This window comes from Colobus angolensis, unplaced genomic scaffold (genome assembly GCF_000951035.1).
Source record: "Colobus angolensis palliatus isolate OR3802 unplaced genomic scaffold, Cang.pa_1.0 Scaffold217, whole genome shotgun sequence".
NCBI classification, from domain to species: domain Eukaryota; kingdom Metazoa; phylum Chordata; class Mammalia; order Primates; family Cercopithecidae; genus Colobus; species Colobus angolensis.
This window is the reverse complement of record NW_012115344.1, coordinates 3,648,362-3,668,129: the sequence shown is the minus strand read 5'-3', so window position 1 is coordinate 3,668,129 and position 19,768 is coordinate 3,648,362. Positions and strand designations below refer to the sequence as shown.

Genomic DNA, 19,768 nt, shown 5'->3' with positions numbered 1-19,768 from the left:
CTGGGGGTCCGAATTGCGGAGAGACGCTCCAGCAGATGTCATGGCGCTTCCTATTCTTGGTGCTTGAAAACTTACTTTAGTTGTGAGATCAAGGTTATCTAGGTCTTTTACGGGGGGAGAAAGAAAACTCGGAGGAGAGAAAAAAAATCTGGGGAGTCCTGAACTTGATTGAGGGTCGGGTAGAAGTCTCGCACATTGAAGGACAGTCAGTAAGTCTGGTAGAAACTCTTCGTCGACTCTGGGCAGGTTACACCGAATAAGTGGGTTTGGGAGAAGGAATGACACAGTGTTGCCACTTCCTGTATTTTGTAGTTGCGGCTTTTCACCCGAAGCTATTTATCCGAGGGACACCGGGAACTGATGTAAAAGGCCTTCTGGAAGCTCCCTTTTCCTTTTGGCTGGGGAGTGGGGGTGGATAAGGGGTGCGATGGCAGTAAGGGAAAGCTAGATGTACCTATTTTTGCCTCATTCTATTTAATAACACTGCTGGGGAAGATTCTTTCGTTACTTGAGTGGTTTGATAGTATATTATCGATTTAAGTTGGAAAAAAACTAGGGTTTTTCATAGCTCTGGGAGTGAGCGGAACCTCCACCTCCGGTGGTTTAGTCTCATTTTCTTGCTCGAACTTCTATCCCGCATTTTAAGATGGCGGCTGCTTTAACTGGTTCAGGCTCTTTCCGGCGTCTCCTTTCGTAATAATGTGAAATAATATGCTTTATTAAATGTTAACTTTTGTATAGGGTTGTGCACTGCTCTAAGACCCTCTGCTCAAAACTTACCTAAATTCAAACTCTTAGATTGTATTTCCCTTTTTGGTGACTTGTGTTTGTGTGGTGTGTTTGGTTGTTGCACAATCGAGGAGGGTGGAGTATTTACAGCTAACTTGAAAAAAATGTCATGGAATAAATTCAGCCTTACTAGAAAAATGGTGGGGGGTTGATGAGTGTTAGAAACTTTGGTTTTAATAGATTACTTTTTTAAAAAGAGTACTGAGAGGAATGGCAAGAACTTGCCTTTACTAAAATAGACCTGATACTACTACATTTGCATTTATTTAATTATGACTGAAGTTTATTTGGCGCAAGATTGGTGTTTCATGAAAGAGGAAGGTTTAAATCTTCACTCTCTATATATTGATATGAAATCTTGAATTTTGTTTTAGGCCTTCATTACATCGTCATTTTGGGTTATGCGAAATACAAATTTAAATCTTTGTATTTGCGAAGGAGGAAGAAAAGTTTTTTAGGAGTTAAGGATTAAAGTAAAATATATTATTTTGAAATAATAACCTCTTCCTGTGACCACTTTAAAGGCCAGGAACATATTGGAGAAGCCTAGTTGTATGTTGTAGTGTAGTTGACACAACGAGCATAACATTCAGTACAAATAAAAGTCTATTCTGTTGGAATTAGTTTAGGCCACTAAAGTGTGGAATCGTTCCAGATCCATAGCTTTTTGTGCATGTGGAACAGAACACATTAAAGGAAGGTCTCACTGATTTTTTTTCTCTTACAGGTCATACCCAGCTGCTGTGACACCACTTAAATGATTTAAAAGCTTTAAAGAGGCAATATAACAGTGGCTAAGAGTGTTAACATTGGAGCAGAAATGCTCCAGTTAGAATTCTAGCTCTGGGCAAGTTTGTATGCCTCTACAAGAAGGGTATCTGTTGTAGTATGAACAATAAATGGCTGTTTGCCTAATATGTACCAGGCACTGTTTTAGACATTGGGTTGGCAGCAGTGAACAAAACAAATTTTAAGTTCGTAGATTTGTTTTGTGGATTAAATGGATTAATATGCAGATTTGAACAGGCCCTTGATATATGACACTCATAGTTACTACTGCTGTTTTAATATCACAATTTATAATTCTTAACGGTTTTTGTTTAAGAACTTTGATTTCTAGTTTAGTACTCTTAGTTAATACAGGTTGTCTCCTGGTGTTTTTTAAATAATTAATATTCGAAATAATATTTTGAAGATTTATGTAATATAGACACAACATAAAAACTTGGCAGATAGGAAATACCAGTGTTTATGTGAACATTATTGATTTAACTTACAGAATCTTTGACATGTGCATGTGCTTTGGTTTTTCAACTGTTAGTTAGAATCACATGAGGCAACTTTCAAATATTCCACATCCAAACAATTTTAGTGAGTGTACAGCTCTGAACTGGAATACTCTTCGGTTTAGGCACCTGTTCTAGAAATACGGGGTCAAGTAGTCGTTGATGTCAGTATGGTATCCTTGTGTTAGGTACCTATTTCGAGTTTATTCTTGTCTGAAGATTCCACATTTCAAATATTAAGATATATCTGTATTCCTCATTAATATTTTACTGAAGTGATTATTGGAATACTTTTAACCTTCAGTCCATTTGATCGAGACTTTGAATTTCTACTTTGCTTCAGCTATGTTCTTGGAGTAAGTTTTTTGACTATTAGACCAATCAACTTTTTTCCTGTATTTATTTGAACGAGCTGTAATACAGTCTTAAATAGGGCTGTTAAGCAACAGGAGTTAAAAGTGGTACTCACAAGTTGATTGGTATTGAGGGCCATAGACAATTTTGCCACTCCCATAAACAGGGACTACAGTATATGTGTTTTAGGGACATTTGAAGATAAATATAACGTGAACCAAGCCTAAAAGAATAGCTCATCTTCTCATTGTATACACCCTGTTAAGTTTTCATAAGGGTTTTTCTTTCTGCAAGTATGACTTTAATGTTATAAGCAAGCAACTAGCAGGGAAACCATGGGTAAGGGGTTAGAAAACTAACTTGATTCTGGTTTCCCTCCTACCACCACTTCCGCTGAGATAATTTCAAGATTATCTCCATCTTGAAATTGAAAAAGTAAGGCACAGAGGTTAAGAAGATGATCCGGGTTCATGTTGTGACAGTTGGGATTAGAACCCAGGCAGCCTGGTCCAGAGTATGTGTTCTTAACCACTACACTTTGATAACATTTAGGGTTTTCATATAGTATTTACTAACAATAGTTAAGAATGCAGTCTCATCTAAACCCTAACTCATTTAATCCCTCTTTTAATCTTCAAGACAACTATGTGGCATAGATGTGAGAATTTTATAGATGAAGTAACAGGCCCAGAGAGATAGTTGTCTAGTCACACAACTAATCAGTAACTGAGATTGAAATCAGATAGTGAGGCACCCTGGCTGTAGTGCAGTGGCACCATCTCAGCTCACTGCGAGCTCCGCCTCCTGGGTTCACGCCATTTTTCTACCTCAGACTGCCGAGTAGCTGGGACTACAGGCGCCCACCACCACACCCGGCTAATTATTTTGTATTTTTAGTAGAGATGGGGTTTCACCGTGTTAGCCAGGATGGTCTTGATCTCCTGACCTTGTGATCCGCCCGCCTCAGCCTGCCAAAGTGCTGGGATTACAGGTGCGCGCCCGGCCCTTCAATTCCCATTTTATAATGTATGTGGTTTTAGTTTGTTATCTGAAATAAGCTGCTTTGCTCTCCCACTTCCACATCTAAGTAATTGGGATTTAGCTTTACTCTTAGATTATAGCTAATTTGTGAGTTAAGATTTTAACTAATATATTTTGAAAGTAGAAGTGGATTTAATTCTTTTGGGGTAGTCTCTTCAAGCACTGAAAACTAACATGTGCCAGTTAACTGCTTAGGAGGTCTTAAAGTGAACAAGATATACTTATTGTCCCCAACTAGTATATAGGCTGGGTAAACTGTCTTGCATGTGTTTCATATATGGTCCTCAAGGCTTGTCTATAGCCAACTGATTTCCTGTGTAGGATAGTTGTGTCTGAAGGATGCTGATAATATGACCTCAGTATTTATTTAATTTGAAAAAGGGTGCATGACTGACACGGCATACTTCTCTTTCATCATGCTCATCTGCAGTGTTGATTCTAGTTTTTGTTATTTACACAAATAAAAAGTTGAATGCTCCCTCAATGGGATGAACTACTATGTCACCAGATTGCTGTGTCAAACTTTACCCCTAAGTTGAGGTGACCCTTTTTATCCAAGACAGGCAGTCTTTGAGGATTCTCCACAACATGTTGCTATAATCTTTCTATTAAAAAAGAAACTAGGTTCCTAACACTGAGATAAAAAGTTTCAGATTAATACCTCAAACCTAGGTTGGTTTTTGCATTCTTTTTTTAAATAGTGATTTTCTTACATCTGTTAGCGTATAGAAGAGCTGACTGAATATTATATATTGTTGGGTTTGACATAAATTACATTTATATTCCAGAACATTTGAAGTATTTAAAAGTTTTTTTTTGGCCGGGCACGGTGGCTCAAGCCTGTAATCCCAGCACTTTGGGAGGCCGAGACGGGCGGATCACGAGGTCAGGAGATTGAGACCATCCTGGCTATCACGGTGAAACCTCGTCTCTACTAAAAATACAAAAACTAGCCGGGCGAGGTGGCGGGCGCCTGTAGTCCCAGCTACTCGGGAGGCTGAGGCAGGAGAATGGCGCAAATCTGGGAGGCGGAGCTTGCAGTGAGCTGAGATCCGGCCACTGCACTCCAGTCCGGGCGACAGAGCGAGACTCCGCCTCAAAAAAAAAAGTTTTTTTGTGGGTATATAGTTAGTGTATATATTTATGGGTTACATGAAATATTTTGATACAGGCATGCAATGCTTAATAATCACATCAGGTTAAATCAGGTAAAAAACTAGCGTCTATCCTTTGTGTTGCAATCCAGTTATACTCGTTTAGTTATTTTTAAATGTCAAATAGTTTAGAGTTTTTTAAAAAAATACAGTTCCTTGGGGGTCTTAGACTTACTAAATCATTTTTCCTGGAAACAGACATAATTTTGAAATTTTTCTAGGTCATTCTGAAGCTCCTCTCTGATTAAGAACCACAGATACAGGGGAATAAAGGTCCTAATCTGCATTAGATATAGTATTCTAGTCCCAGGGAATAAATGAGGAAGATTTACCTATGGTAAACCTTACCTATGGTACTGTCTGTGTTCGATGGTGAAAATAAGCATGTAAACACATGAATAGTTTGTCACTTTGTACATTTACCTTTCAAGAATATTAGATCTAGTAGGGGAGATATTTAAAATAAATTTTCTATAATTTTTTATACTAGTATTGTTACAGTGTGGTTTTTCTTTTATTATAATGACTTAATTCTCCTTGTCAAAACCAGTATTTTGAAATTAGTGAAATTAAACTCTTCATTCTTGGAAATGTTGTGGTCTTGAGCTTGCTACCGTAGCAATGTTATTTCATAAGTAAAAATGAATGCATTCAGATATCTAACTGTCCAGTTTCCCTTATTAGATAAAGATTTATTCAGAATTGTACCCTCAACCTTGTTATGTAGGGAAGGGAAAAGTTTAGGGAAGTATTTTTATACACTGTTGAAACATCTGATTTTTATCGCCTAACTATACTTTCAACATAATCTGTTGTAAAAGAGACTTTCAACTTTTGATAGCTGAATATGTCATATTTAAATGTTTCTCAATTGTGAGTCACGATTTCTTGGCTACATTTTTCAGTATGAAATACTTACATTAATCCTAACCTTGCTGTAATTTCTTGGCTAATGTATAATTCAATGTTTTCTACCACTGGGTGGCTGTTAATCTTTATTTTTTGTTTTGTTTTTAATGTCCATAAAATACCTTATTTGCTTTCATGGAGCAGAGCTTCAAATCTAAATTTGGGTTTCTTTGCCCATTTTTAAATAATGCTTACAAAAGAATGGCTTCGAATAATGTTAAGTGACTTTACCTTCAGTGGTGATCGAAAGAAAATTATAGTAATACTCATTCAATCCATTCTTAGTACCTTGTGTAATGAACACGCATGCTGGTTTCACCTATAATTACAACTAAACAGGAAGTTAATACCTTGTCAGTGATGTAATGAGATACTGTGCAGTGCCTACCTGTTAATCCTTAAGATAAAAAAGGATTTCTTGGAAGAAATTTCAAATTAAAATGTGTTTTAAAGGGACTATTTGGAGTTCTGTGAAATTGTTCATATCTTTTTGCCAAGCACCCTTCTCATGAAATAACCATACATTTCTGAAAAGTTTGTTGTTCCCTTCCTTGACATTCGCATCTAAATATTTTATACAGACATTTCATAACATTAAAGTTAATAAAACTTTTTACTTTATAGTAAACCAGGTCTTTATATGAACAATTACATTAGTTATTGTCTGCCTGATGGGCAGCTAATTGCGCTGCATTTTGACCTCTATTGTTGGTTCTCACCTTTGTATTTTTCTGTGTTGGTTGTAGTCTCCTTGAGGAGGATTCTTACAATTTCTTAAGACACTTACTCCCTTTGCTTCCCACCTCATTTTGTCATCTTGTCCAGTCCCCAAAGTAGTGTTTTGTGTTGCTCAGTATAGGTGTTTGAGGCAAGGGCTGTTTTTATAGTGCTGATTCACAGTCATACAAATCTTGTCTTTGAGTCATGTAAATCTTGTCTTTAGTACTGAAAGAAATAGACTCTTAAATAGAATACAATAAATTAACTTTTAGTTGTGGCATAAGCTTTTGAGTTTTCCCAAAAGTGCTGAGAGGAAATGTATCTGTACTACTACATTCTGTCCTCTATATGACCTTTGTGTGATGACATGCAGAATAGATGGTAGAGATTGGGATAACAAATGATTTGTGCAACATCGTGGTGATAATTTTACTGTCTTAAACCATGAACTCGGCCTTGCCACTATATAGGCTTTTAAATTTTGACAAGCCTTGGGGGGATAAAACCTAGAATAAGTTATTTGTGGTGTTATGCTTCAATAGGGTTGACATTTAAAACCTTGTTTTCATAAATGGTACTTTTTGGTTATGTTGATCTGATGATCAGATACTGGCTGTCATTGAAAGAAAGTTAACCGAATGTTCAGATACTGGGCTCCTGGAACATGGCTGCTCTGTAGCTTCATAAGTATTTATAATCATAAATATTTGTGAATAAGTATTTTTAGTATTGTATGCAAATATTTTTAGTATTTCCAATTTATAAGCTCTTTGAAGGGAGGGCTTCCTCCCCCCGCCCCGAGATGGAGTCCTGGTCAGCCGCCCAGGGTAGAGTGCAGTGGCACAACCTTGGCTCACTGCAACCACGGTCTCCCAGGTTCAAGCAATTCTCCTGTCTCAGCCTCCCAAGGAGCTGGGATTACAGGCACCCACCACCATGCCTGGCTAATTTTTGTATTTTAGTAGACATGGAGTTTCACCATGTTGACCAGGCTGGTCTTGAACTCCTGACCTCAGGTGATCCACCTGCCTCAGCTTCCCAAAGTGCTAGGATTACAGGCGTGAGCCACCATGCCTGGCAGGGGAGGGAACATTCTTATATTTCTCCTAGCATCCTTTCAGGCCTTTAATGTTTTCAGTACCTTGGCCTACTGTTCTTTGTAGCCTGTGGTTGGTCACCACTGCTAGTGCCACTCATCATTGAATGAGGAAGATAGGAAATAGAGAAGCAGAAAGCATAGTTTAGCATCTCCAACAATCATCTATTAAATCCCATATCCCATAGTGAATACAGTAAAGGTCTTCCTCAAAATAAACCATTTGTAGGTTTTGTGTTAAAAATCTCATGTAAGGAATGTTTCAGAATAAAAAAAAATAGTTGCCAAACACATTGCTGCTTAAATCATCTACTTCAGGTGAGAATACTCACCAGTGGCTTAAGCTGTAACCTGTTGGTTGCCTTTTAGAGAGATTTTTTTTGGTGAAAAGATGCTGTGAATCCTGCCCTATTTTCTACCATGGTGCCCACCAGGTCTTCAGGAAATAGGCAAACAGTTCAGTTGTGTAGAGTCTGTTGCTATCTCAAATTTGTTTGTAGTGTTTTAACCTAATGAGGTGAACTAGACCATGTGAGAGCCTTGAGAGGATCTCACTTACTTAGCTTAGAAGGCAGAGGGGTCTCCTTGACTTCTTTTCCTACAGGTTTTTTACAGCTTTTAAATACAAATATTCTTTTCAGTGAGAAGGTCTGGATTCTCACACTAGCCAAGTGTGCAGAAAGTTTGAGGAGAAGCAGCTCAGAGGAAGATGATACTAAAAGGAGAAAGTTTCCTAAAAGAGCACTCCGTGGGAAAGAAATGTCCAAACTTTTGTTCTTTTTATAACTAGTACAGTTTCTTAGTGTTGTACCTCGATTGTATGTACTTGATCCATCTTAGTGTCCCTTCAACATGAGTGGAGCCCTGAGCAATTCCTAAAGTAAGTCAGTGTCCGCAGCCAAACGTTTGCCTGTTTCAGTGGTCTGAAGAGTTGAGTAATGCTGTTCCCCTTAGGTAAGGGGTAGTCAGCACAGTATAAAAAAATTTTACAGGTGCCTTGTGAGAGCTGTTCTTTCTGGTTCTTGGCACCGTTCCTCCTCCTCTAGACTACTAGGAAGCAATAAACTGAAAATTTCAATTGTGTCATTTTTTACATTGTTTTTGTCCTGGAAACCTGTGAAACTTTAGGATCTAAAATCATTTTTTTAGATGACTATCATAGACAAAATTACTTTTAAAAACGCTGAGTATGTGCGTCATTGGAAATTGATTTCCAGTCCAGTAAATAGTCTTGCCATGGGATAGAATCATTTTCTCAGGCCATGTAAGTTGAAAAATAGTACTGGATTCACACTACTTACAATGAGATAAAGACTAACAGTGGATAGCTATGGGGAAACAAATCCTAAGGAAAACATGAGTTTTCCATGTCATGTTCATTCTGGAGCATTGAGTGATAGTTGGGTGCAGTTAAGTTTTTTTTCCCTCAATTTGCCAAACATTAGATTATCTTTGCAAGGACACCCTATTGAGAAAGGAACCTTTTTGAAACTTACCCCTAGTCCTAATTTTTAAGTTGTTACTAGGTACACTTAGTTCACCTATCCTAAAGCTCAACATGTTCTATGCTTGAATGTAATAATTTCTTTCCCCCTCTTAAGGGACTCGAATGTAAAACAGAGATGAGCCCTATTTCTGTAAAGTGGTTATAAGAGTACAGTTAAACACTTGTGGTGTACGACTGCTGGTATATTTAAAAATCAAAACTCATTTGTCTTCTATTTCTAAACCGTTAATGACTTCCTATTGCCTTTGGAATAGTCTGACTAAATTCAAGGGCTCTTTTAAAAAATCAAACCATAACCTGCCTTTCTAGCTAGATCTGCCACTCTCCTATTGTATTCTGTCTCGTATACCAAACTCTGCAGTATTTGTTCTGGCAAATTTTTATACCATGTGTTCTTTGAGACTCCTGACTTTGAGTTTCTCTACTTATAATGCTTCTCTTACTTTTTTTTCTTGGTAAATGCCTGCTTATTTTTCCATCAAGACCCAGCTCAAATGTCACTCTTCTAAACACAGGAAAAGTTAGTGGTTGGTTTTTCAGGATTCACAGAGCATTTGAATCTCTTTATTTTAAGCATGTAGGTTGTTGAAGTATGATTTTTGTTTTGTCTTGCACCTGCTTTCTGTTAGCTGAGTCTGAGGAGGCATTTCTATCTTAATTATCTTGGTGTTTTTATATCTAACATGCATGGCACCAAAAAGGCAGTGTTCGTATGAATGAATGAATGAATGTTTTGATGGTGAAATGAACGTTTTTGTTTTAGAAATGGATTTAAATTAACCTCCAGTGTTAAAGTTAACCTTGTTACTCCTAATTCAGTTTTGGGACTTAGCTTCATTTAGATTTCTTACAGGTCTTTCAGCAAAGCTCAAAAACTAAATTGTGTTTTAAGTGGGATAAAATCTACATAATTGGTATTCAGAATTGGTCTCTCCCTACTGCTGTATATATTTTTTAACTCCTCAATATAATCCAGATTAAATAAGGGATTTATTAGAAGGAAACTGGGAGGGATAGTTAACAGTGAATGGAATCAGATGTAGGAACCGGAGCAAGCTACAGCCTCAGGAAACAAAATTGCACATCTGTATGGAAAGTCAGCTCTTTGTTATTGCTGCTGTTGAATATGGTCTCTTTAGCTTTTGGCGTCACCATGTAAGTCCATGACACTTGTGCCTGTCAACAGCTATGGATCACATTCTTATAGCTCTTGATTATGGTAGGAAGAATGTCCCTTTGATTTGGAAAATCTTGAGTTGGGATGGACAATGGACTAATAGTTGGGTCCCAACTGAGGGAACAAAATTCTGTGGTTAGTCATGTCCAAATAATTGGTTAATAAAGGCTGACCCAGTCACATGATTTGGAGTAAGGGAAAAGGAATTCATGAGTAAGATCGTTTATTGAGTAGACAAAATGTCTGCTAGCTACAAAGAGCATCTGCTATGACTTACTCTTTTCTCACATATTTTCCCTGAGATACTGTCTTGCTCATTCTGTGGGCACATAATGTTACCAAAATTTTTTGATAGCTCAAAGGTAAGTGCTTATACATGGTTTTGTTACTATTGGGTACTAAGTAGTATTTGAGTACTTTTAGATACTGTTTAAAGAGCAAGAAAGAAAATGATGAAATAAGAACAGCATTTTTATCTTTAAAAAAGACCTTTGTTTTGATTGTTAAAATACTTAGGTCATTTTTGTGTATTGAATTTAAAGTAGGTAAGCTTACTGGCCCGATTTTATATCTTTGATTATTACTAAAGAGATGTCTTGGTGATGGAGTACTTGGAAAATAGGGCATTTAGAAGTGATACAAGAGTAACAACCTGAAATTACGGGAGTGAAGAGCTGAAACCCAGTGTTAACTAGCTGAAATTATACCTTTACTCTAAAAGGATAATAATGCTAGCATTTAAAGGCTTAGTGATGGATAAATATCAGTGTGCTGAAAGCTCATTCTCTAAGACATTCTTTCTTTCTTTCTTTGTAATTCAAATGTGTATAACATTCAAGTAGTATGGTGTTTATATTCTAGGTCAACTTTATAGTTTTCTGAGCTTTAGTTTTATCTATAATGAAGTATTCCAACATTATTGGGTATTTTGTTTAGAGCGACCATGATAACATTGATTTTTATTTTCAAATGAAAATACTTTATCTTAGTATTTATGCTGGCTAGGCACGGTGGCTCACGCCTATAATCCCAGCACTTTGGGAGGCCAAGGTGATCACCTGAGGTCAGGAGTTGGAGACCAGCGTGGCCAGCATGGTGAAACCCCATCTCTACTAAAAATAGAAAAAATTAGCCGGGTGTGGTGGTGCGCACATCTAGTCCAGTTACTCGGGAGGCTGAGGCAGGAGAATCCCTTGAACCCAGGAGGCAGAGGTTGCAGTGAGCCAAGATCACGCCATTGTACTCCATCCTGATTGACAAGAGTGAAACTCTTACCAAAAAAAAAAAATTACACTAAATATTTTTGTTCAGACATTTTAACATGTATTAAATGCAAAATCTAGTATGTTTACTGAGGTAATTATGAGTAAATGTAAAACTTGGATTGTGTTGTCAGTTTCTTAAACTCTTATTTCAGTGTTAGGTATATTCAGATGCTTACAAAGACATTTAGACAACTAAGTATCAGGATTTATCACATAGGTCAAAAATTTAAGTAAACAAGGGGTTATATTATGTGGCCCATGTATGGAGCAGTTTTGCTTTTGTTTGATAACAGATGAATTAAGAGCCTTGCCCAGGGATCTTGGTTCAGGATGGCTGGTCTACACATGGTCTGCTTGTTAAGTACCTAGTACATTATGTACCAGGTAGTGATTCCTATTTCAGAGATGAGAAGAGAACCCAGAGAAAAAGTAGGCCTGAGTAAGATTAAAAGTAAGACCGCAGGCCTGGTGCAGTGGCTCACGCCTGTACTTCCAGCACTTTGGGAGTCTGAGGCAGGCAGATCACTTGAGGTCAGGATTTCAAGATCAGCCTGGCCATGTTTGTGAAACCCCATCTCTAGTAAAACTACAAAAAAAAAAAAGTTAGCCAGGTGTGGTGCCTTGCGCCTGTAATCCCAGCTACTCAGGAGGCTGAGGCAGTAGAGTCACTTGAACCCAGGAAGCGGAGGTTGCAGTGAACCGAGATCATGCCACTGCACTCCAGCCTGGATGACAGAGTGAAACTCCATCTCAAAAAAAAAGATGTCTTTGAAATACTGATTTGGTTCAGTTAATGTTTTCTGTTAAAAATTTTTTGAAGGTCAAAAGCCACGGAGGTTTTTTTGTTTGTTTGTTTTACAGATTGTTGAACTGCGATACAAATTTTTGTAATTCCCACTGATCAGAATCAATATATTTGAAATGAATTTTCTTCCTTTTCTGAATATGTTGAAGATATGAGGGTATATCTATATAGGCAAGCATATAAAGGGTATGTGATATACCCTTATCTTAAAATTGTGAACCTTGGGAACCTTGTAAGCAGTGTGATGAGTTTCAAAAGTGAATTGGCACAGTGTATCAGGACAGTTCTCCTTGTCTACTCTATTTTTGTTGTTTTTTGTGACAAGTTTTTTGTGCCGTGTTGTTTATTGTGACAAGGCCTTTCTTCACGTTCATTTTCTTTTAACTTTTCAGGTTACTGGCCAAGATTCCCTTTCTTAGCATTAAATTAGTCCAGTGTTCACTCCTGGGACCTTCTGTTACTGGAGTGCTCTCACCAAGTTTAATGGCCATAAACATCATCTGTTTATTAATGATAATTTGTATTTGTTCCCAGCCTGTTCTCAACTTGTATATATACTTTTCTAATTTGAGTCTTTACTTACATTATTTTACTTTACTTGCTTTATCTCTACATCTGCCCACAGACTTCACCTGTAAGTTGACCATTTTACTTAATGCCTACCTCATGCTTTGCTCAGGCCAAAAATCTTAGCATTACCTTTTCTTCCTACATGGAGTCAATCAACAAAATTCATTGTTGCATTTTACAGTTTAAAAAAATGTGCATTTATTGTTCAACAAATTGCTGTACATAGTGATGCGTACCTGCAACTCCAGCTACTTAAGAGGCTGAGGCAGGGGGATCCCTTGAGCCCTGGAGTTCTGGGCTGTAGTGCCTTATGATTGTGATTGCGCCTGGGAATAGCCACTGTATTCCAGCCTGGGCAACATAGTGAGAGTCCCATCTCTTTTTTAAAAGGGGAGAGGATTGGTGGACTTACTAAACAGCTTTAATCAAAACGTAATTTTTAAAAAAGACACATTAGAGCAGTTAAAACTTTGTGTTGATCATCTTAACATTTTTAAAGGTAGTATAATCTTAGTCCATATTTGTGTACTCTAGTTTCCTAGCCCTGTCTCTCAATGCTGTTTTGCTGATATCTCTAATAGTCTTATTTTAATCTTGTCAAAAGTAGCACTTATGAGGTTAATAAGGTTTAAGTTAATAACCCCCATTGACTCTAGTCTACAATACTGTAATTTTTTAAATGTCAAAATACCCTATGGGAACTAAGGTGTCTTAAAAGCTTAGAGCAAATCCTGTTAAATGGGACTAAGTCTCAATTCTTTTTTAACAAGACAAAAACACTTTATGTAGTCTCTTTTCTTTTTCAGTGTTTCTCAAAATTTCAATTTTATTCCATTCTGGTACAGAATACAAACTTAGCCAATAAAAATAGCTCCGTTGAAAGAGCTTTCCCACAAATTGAAATATTTAAAGCACAGATACAGGCTTATGTGCTGTTGGGGCATATATTGATTGATTGTTCAGTTCCTCAGTTTTGTAGGGAAAGATGTCAACATTATCTGATTTTCAAACTATGTATTCAGTGATTCTAATTTTCTAAAAGCCTTGAAAGCTGAGTTGTTTTTTGTTCTGACCCCTCAGTTTGTTGAGAGCCTAGTTTAAAGATTTCCAATGGATTTAACAAAATGAACAAAATTTAGAGGACTCATTTATTTCCTCCAACCAAGTCAGTGCCACGGCAGGACCCTAACATAAATTTATCAAAGTGTTTGAATTCCATGTAGTGAATGAAAATAAATCATCTGAAACTGGTATAAAATAGGCATTAAACATTGTCCAAGCTAGAGTGCAGTGGCTATCCACCAGCATGATCATTTAACACACAGAAGCCTGAAACACCTGGGCTTAATCCTGCTCAGCCTTCTGAGTAACTGGGACTACAGGCACATGCCACTAGGCCTTGTTAAATTAAGGTTTTTAGCTCTTCTTCCCATTCCCTGCACCCTTCTGAGAGCTTATACTGAAAACTCTGCATTTTGTGTCCTTGACTTTGCACAGGGAGGCAAAAGATCACAGTTGAGGAAAGAAAGTGCATGTACCCACTTTGGAAATCTGTTTCCATTTTTAAATTCCTGCAGTTATGGATGCCTTGATATTGTGGTAGACAGTTGATAGTGGCCAGATTGTTCTGTATTGTAATTTTTTTTTTCTTTTTATGGAGAATGGGGTCTCCCAATGTTATCCAAGCTGGTCTCAAACTGCTGCGCTCAAGCTATCCTCTCACCTCTGCTTCTCTATCATATCTTTTTTATTTAGGCATCTTTTCTTCTGCTTTCTAGTACTTGGTCTTTTGTTTTTGAGTACATTCAGCTTTTCTGGGGTTTTTTGTTGTTGTTTTTGAGACAAAGTCTCACTCTTTCCCCCAGGCTGGAGTAGTGCAGTGGTGCAATCTGCAGCCTCTACCTCCCAGATTCAAGTGATTCTCCTGCGTCAGCCTCTTGAGTAGCTGTGATTACTGGTGTGCGCCCCTATGCCTGGCTAATTTTTGTGGTGTTAGTAGAGATGGGATTTTACCATGTTAGCCACACTGGTCTCGAACTCCGGACCTTAGGTGATCCGCCCTCCTCAGCCTCCCAAAGTGCACTGCGCCCAGCCTTGCTTTTTTGGTCTTGTATTTTGTTTCTGAGACAGGGTTTTTTTTTTTTTTTTTTTTGTCTCAGACAGCTCTGTTGCCCAAACTGGAGTGCAGTGACATGATCATAGCTCACTGCAGCCTTGATCTCTTGGGCTCAAGTGATCCTCCCACCTCAGTCTTCTGAGTAGCTAGGACCCCAGACGTGCACCACCATGCCTAGCTAATGCTTTTGAAGAGAGGGGGGTTTCTCTTTGTTGTTCAGACTGGTGTCAGTCAAACTTCTGGGCTCAAGCGATCCCTGTCTTTGCCTCCCAAGGTATTAGGATTACAGGCATGAGTCATGTACCTAGTGGTCTTCTGCTGTTCAAATCCTAAACCTTACCCTTCATTGTTATTTCCATGTTTATATGAGAAAGATACAGTAGTCCCTAGACTTAAGGGGTGGCCGTTACTGACTTATGCCATAGACTAAAGAGAAACTGTTAGTTTGAAAATGTTGAAGGCAGTAGTGTAGTAACATTGGTTCTATTGGTAAGATGGAGCTGTACCATCTTAAAAATATTCTAGTAAACTATATTTTCTTAGTAGATAATTCATATTGTTATGCACAAGTCATGGAATGGTGAACTACATACTTGTTGGAAATAAATCATTCATGTGGAATTGTGCAGACTGTATGTTAAGAGCAAACATCTTTCTACTTACAGAAGTAAGCTCTCAGGGTCAGAATTTCAATCATGAGGTCAGGAGATCGAGACCATCCTGGCTAAGACGGTGAAATCCTGTCTCTACTAAAAATATAAAAAATTAGCTGAGTGTAGTTGCGGGCGCCTGTAGTTCCAGCTACTTGGAAAACTGAGACAGGAGAATGGCATGAACTTGGGAGGCGGAGCTTGCAGTGAGCTGAGATGGTGCCACTGCACTCCAGCCTGGGTGAGAGCAAGACTCCATCTGAAAAAAAAAAGAATTTTCAATAGTTAAAAATTGATGTTGAGCCAGGCATGGTGGCTCACGCCTGTAATCCCAGAACTTTGGGAGGCCGAGGCGGGCGGATCACGAGGTCAGGAGATCGAGACCATCCTGGCTAATATGGTGCAACCCCGTCTCTACTAAAAATACCAAAAAAATAGCCAGGCGTGGTGGCGGGCGCCTGTAGTCCTAGCTACTCCAGAGGCTGAGGCAGGAGAATGGCGTGAACCCAGGAGGCAGAGCTTGCAGTGAGCCGAGATCACGCCACTGCACTCGAGCCTGAGCGACAGAGCAAGACTCCCTCTCAAAAAAAATAAAAGGATGTTGAGTTAAAAAAAAAGAGTTGAGAGAATAAGGAGATTAGAAAACAAAAAGGGTACTTAGCCCCATGAGAGTGTTTTTGGTTTTCAGGTGGAAAATAGTGTTAGTGGATTGGGGAGGAAGGATGGTTCAGGAAGAACAAAGAATTTTTTTTTTTTTAATTATACTTTAAGTTCTAGGGTACATGTGCACAATGTGAAGGTTTGTTACATGTGTATACATGTGCCATGTTGGTGTGCTGCACCCATTAACTGATTTACATTAGGTATATCTCCTAATGCTATCCCTCCCCCCACCCCACAACAGGCCCCAGTGTGTGGTGTTCCCCTTCCTGTGTCCAAGTGTTCTCATTAGAACAAAGAATTTAAGACAGTTGAGGGCCTCTGAAAGTGGTCTTGGAAGTTCAACAAATAACATGAATGTTGAGCTCTCCCTGATCTAAGCTCTTAAACTGTGATAATATCTAATTATAGCTATTTTGGTTTGTAAGAGGTCGGCTTTTGTTTATGCAAATAAAAAATTTTGTATCAATGTGTGTGCATACATATTTTTATGAACTCTAGCTTTAAAGATGATTGTCTCAGCATGTGTTCAGGCATGTTTTCTCTCTCCTAATGAACTATATTATTTATATGAATTGTGATGGAGTGTGCCTTTAAAAATAGGGTGAAAGTGGCTGAAAGCAATAGACTTGCTTATGTTTTCTTAAGCTTATGTGACTTACCCATTTTCTGTCTTGGTATAGGAACTTAGTGATTTGGCCCGTGACCCTCCAGCACAATGTTCTGCAGGTCCAGTTGGGGATGATAGTAAGTAACTTTCAAGTTGATTTTTATGCCTAATTTTTTTAAGCTTGTGCATTTTTAGATAATCAGATTTTTTTTCTTTTTCTAGTGTTTCATTGGCAAGCCACAATTATGGGACCTGTAAGTATTAATAATTTATAAATTTAGTTTTAAGTGAAAATCCAGCATTGATTTGGTTGTAATTTTTAACTTGATCTGTAGGTTTATCATGTAGTTAATTCTGTTTTGGATATTCCATAGTTGTACTGCATTTGAAAGAAACAACATATAATGAGTTAGTCATTTGTTACGTGTACTTTGTGTCTATCCCTGTGTTCACGTTCTAGAGTATAGACATCTCTATGACCTACCAAACATCTCTGTATCTCAGTTCAGTTTTGCTTCATAGCACTGTGTAAAGCATTGTCGTGGAACTTCCTGTTATTTATAGAGACAAAGTTACTGGCTCTGATCCTGCCATGAGTTGTGTTACTCAGTCTATTACTGTAGCTGCCAATAATGTAGCTTAATTGTATTTTGATATTTGATTCTTTATAGAACTTCACTTTATGCAAAATTTGAATATATTTAGGCAGAAAGTGATATTTTGAATATAGCAAAATTCCTTTCTATCCTGGGTAGATAAGCAACTATATGCTGGATAATTGAATATTCAGAATTATGGATACCATCTAAGAATTTCAGAGAATTAGAGCGCACTAAAACATCCTGGGGTAAGACTGTATCTTACACAAATACTTAACTTTTTTTTTTTTTTTAAACTTGATAAGGAGCTTAAAGATTTGTTTTCTAAGTTATTTGTGTATCTTACTGAAAACTTTCTTCCCTTTTTGGTAGTTTTATAAGTAACATAAAGAGCAATAATGTACTAGATGAGACAGTGGTCAGTAAGTAATATTTATAATTCTAAAGGAAAAAATGCTCTTAGGGTTAGTAGATGGGTTGAATCAACATTATTTAGTAATTCTGATTCTAACTTTAGTCATTTTTCTGTCTCAAATGTGAGTACATACTGTGTGCCAGGTAATAAGGATACAAATGAACGTAATAGACATCCCTGTCAATCTTATAGGGAACTTACACTCCACTAGAGGAGACAGATACCTAAACAAGTGCCGAAGTGTGATAAGATGGAAAATAAGTGACTGGTGAATGAAGTGCTGAGTAGGAGAAATTAATGGGGAATCATAGCAGGGAGGATAAATTTAGAGTAATTTAAAATGTTAGTGCCCTAAAGGGAGAGAAACTAAATCTAAGTAAGACATGGCAGGGGTACAAATACTAAGTTTAATACTTAAATGTCCTGGATCATTTTAATAAACTACAAAGCCGGGATTGTGCATTTCGTTATTACAGGACTACTGTTACTGTTTTAAATGTTATTTTGTTTTAAAAGTACTTACTTTTATCTAATTTGGTAGCAAAATTGTGTAATTTTAATACACGCAGTTAAATGTCGACTTACCCAGTTTGGCCCACACAGTGTTTTTGAAAGTTGGCAGTCTTCAAATAAAAGCCTTCTGAGTAGGCCCACATTCCATAAGCAGTAATGACTGGGGATGGAATGACAGCTGCCTCCCTTTTTTAGATGGGATATGTGTTTACCACAGTGCCTACTAGGTCAATTCCATATTATCTACCTAGTGTTTTGTAAAGCAGTTGCTTTTGCAACCTCTAGAATTTTCCCATTTTGGATTACCAATTTTCAAAGGATTCAATAAAATGCCTTAAAATCTCATCTTTGATTCAGAGCATAGTTGATAGTTTGATTGTAAAAACTGTCAATACTAAGAAAGCACAGAAGCGTTGGTAATTAAGACTTGTAATTGGATGGTGTGCAGAATAAACCAGCTCCTTAAAACTAGTTGGTTTTTCTACTTGACAGTTTAGACTTTGTTGTTTTGAACAACACACTAGTTTTTCCCAAAAGGCAAGGAGCATACCTATAGACAATCAAAAGGAAACATGAATAATGAGTGTATGGTAGTAATTTTTTTAGAGAATGATGCTTATTCTGACAGATTTTTTTTAGCAGTTTAATTTGCTTTTATTTTCAGAAAACATTTACCTTTTTTCATTTTTTAAATATATCAGATGATGGCTGTTCCTTGCTGAATTCTTTTAATATAATGACTAGCAGCTTTCTGCTTTTACAAACAAAAGCATGTGATTTTCAGAAGTATTTAAATATTAACGTGATCAACCGCAACTGCTGGGTTTTGCTTTGGTAGCAGTACTCGCTGAAATATGTTTTCAGTTAAAAAGGTTAGTTCTCACTGTTGGCTGGGTAATTTCAAGAAGGAGTCAAAGGTTATAAAAATCTACCCAAAGTATGGGTATTGTCTTGCACATAAGTAAGCACATAATTTAGATGCCAGCTTTAAATAGTTAACTATATGCTTACTGTGGAGTGCACCAGTGAAACAACTCATTTTGTTTTTTTGGCTTCTGAATACTTCCTTGTGACAAAGCATCACTGTATAAGATAAATAGTAGCTTATTTTGTGAGTGTGGTTACTCTGTGTAGCAAGCAATTGTGACCCAAAGCAACCTGTAAATTACAGATTTAGTGGGAGAACTAGATAGTTAACAAAGTCACTTTTGCTTTGGACTACTACTTAGGTCCCTTAAAGTGGTACCAGTGCCACAGAACTGAAGATTCCTGACTTTCTAGGGAATATACCATCTAATTTTAAGTTTCAGTAGAGTAACTTTGATTTTAGTGAATTGTTGGGAAATCCTTTAGATCTTTTAGTTATGTAGCAAAATTGCTTGGTTTTAATAATCAAATGTACTGGCTTATTCTTTCTGATTAATAAGCTACTTCGAAAGCACAACTATTGACAAAAACTAAACCTTTGAAAGAAATGACAGCATTGCTAGTTTTTGTGTATGGTTTTTTGGGGGGTGGGAGCGGGGGGTACT

At 37.4% G+C, this 19,768-nt stretch overlaps 1 protein-coding gene across 15 annotated transcripts in view; it reads left to right on the top strand.

Moving 5' to 3' along the window:
* UBE2D3 (ubiquitin-conjugating enzyme E2D 3) overlaps positions 1-19,768 on the top strand; it is an 81,028-nt gene that overhangs the window by 48,239 nt on the left and 13,021 nt on the right. For 13 of the 15 annotated variants that reach the window (XM_011943229.1, XM_011943226.1, XM_011943222.1 and 10 more), the window contains 2 exons: positions 16,783-16,846; positions 16,932-16,963. In XM_011943229.1, the coding sequence (XP_011798619.1) occupies positions 16,783-16,846; positions 16,932-16,963 (96 nt within the window). Of the gene's footprint in view, positions 1-308; positions 451-16,782; positions 16,847-16,931; positions 16,964-19,768 lie in introns of those variants that run through there. The other 2 variants (XM_011943232.1, XM_011943236.1) reach the window with 2 other exon arrangements.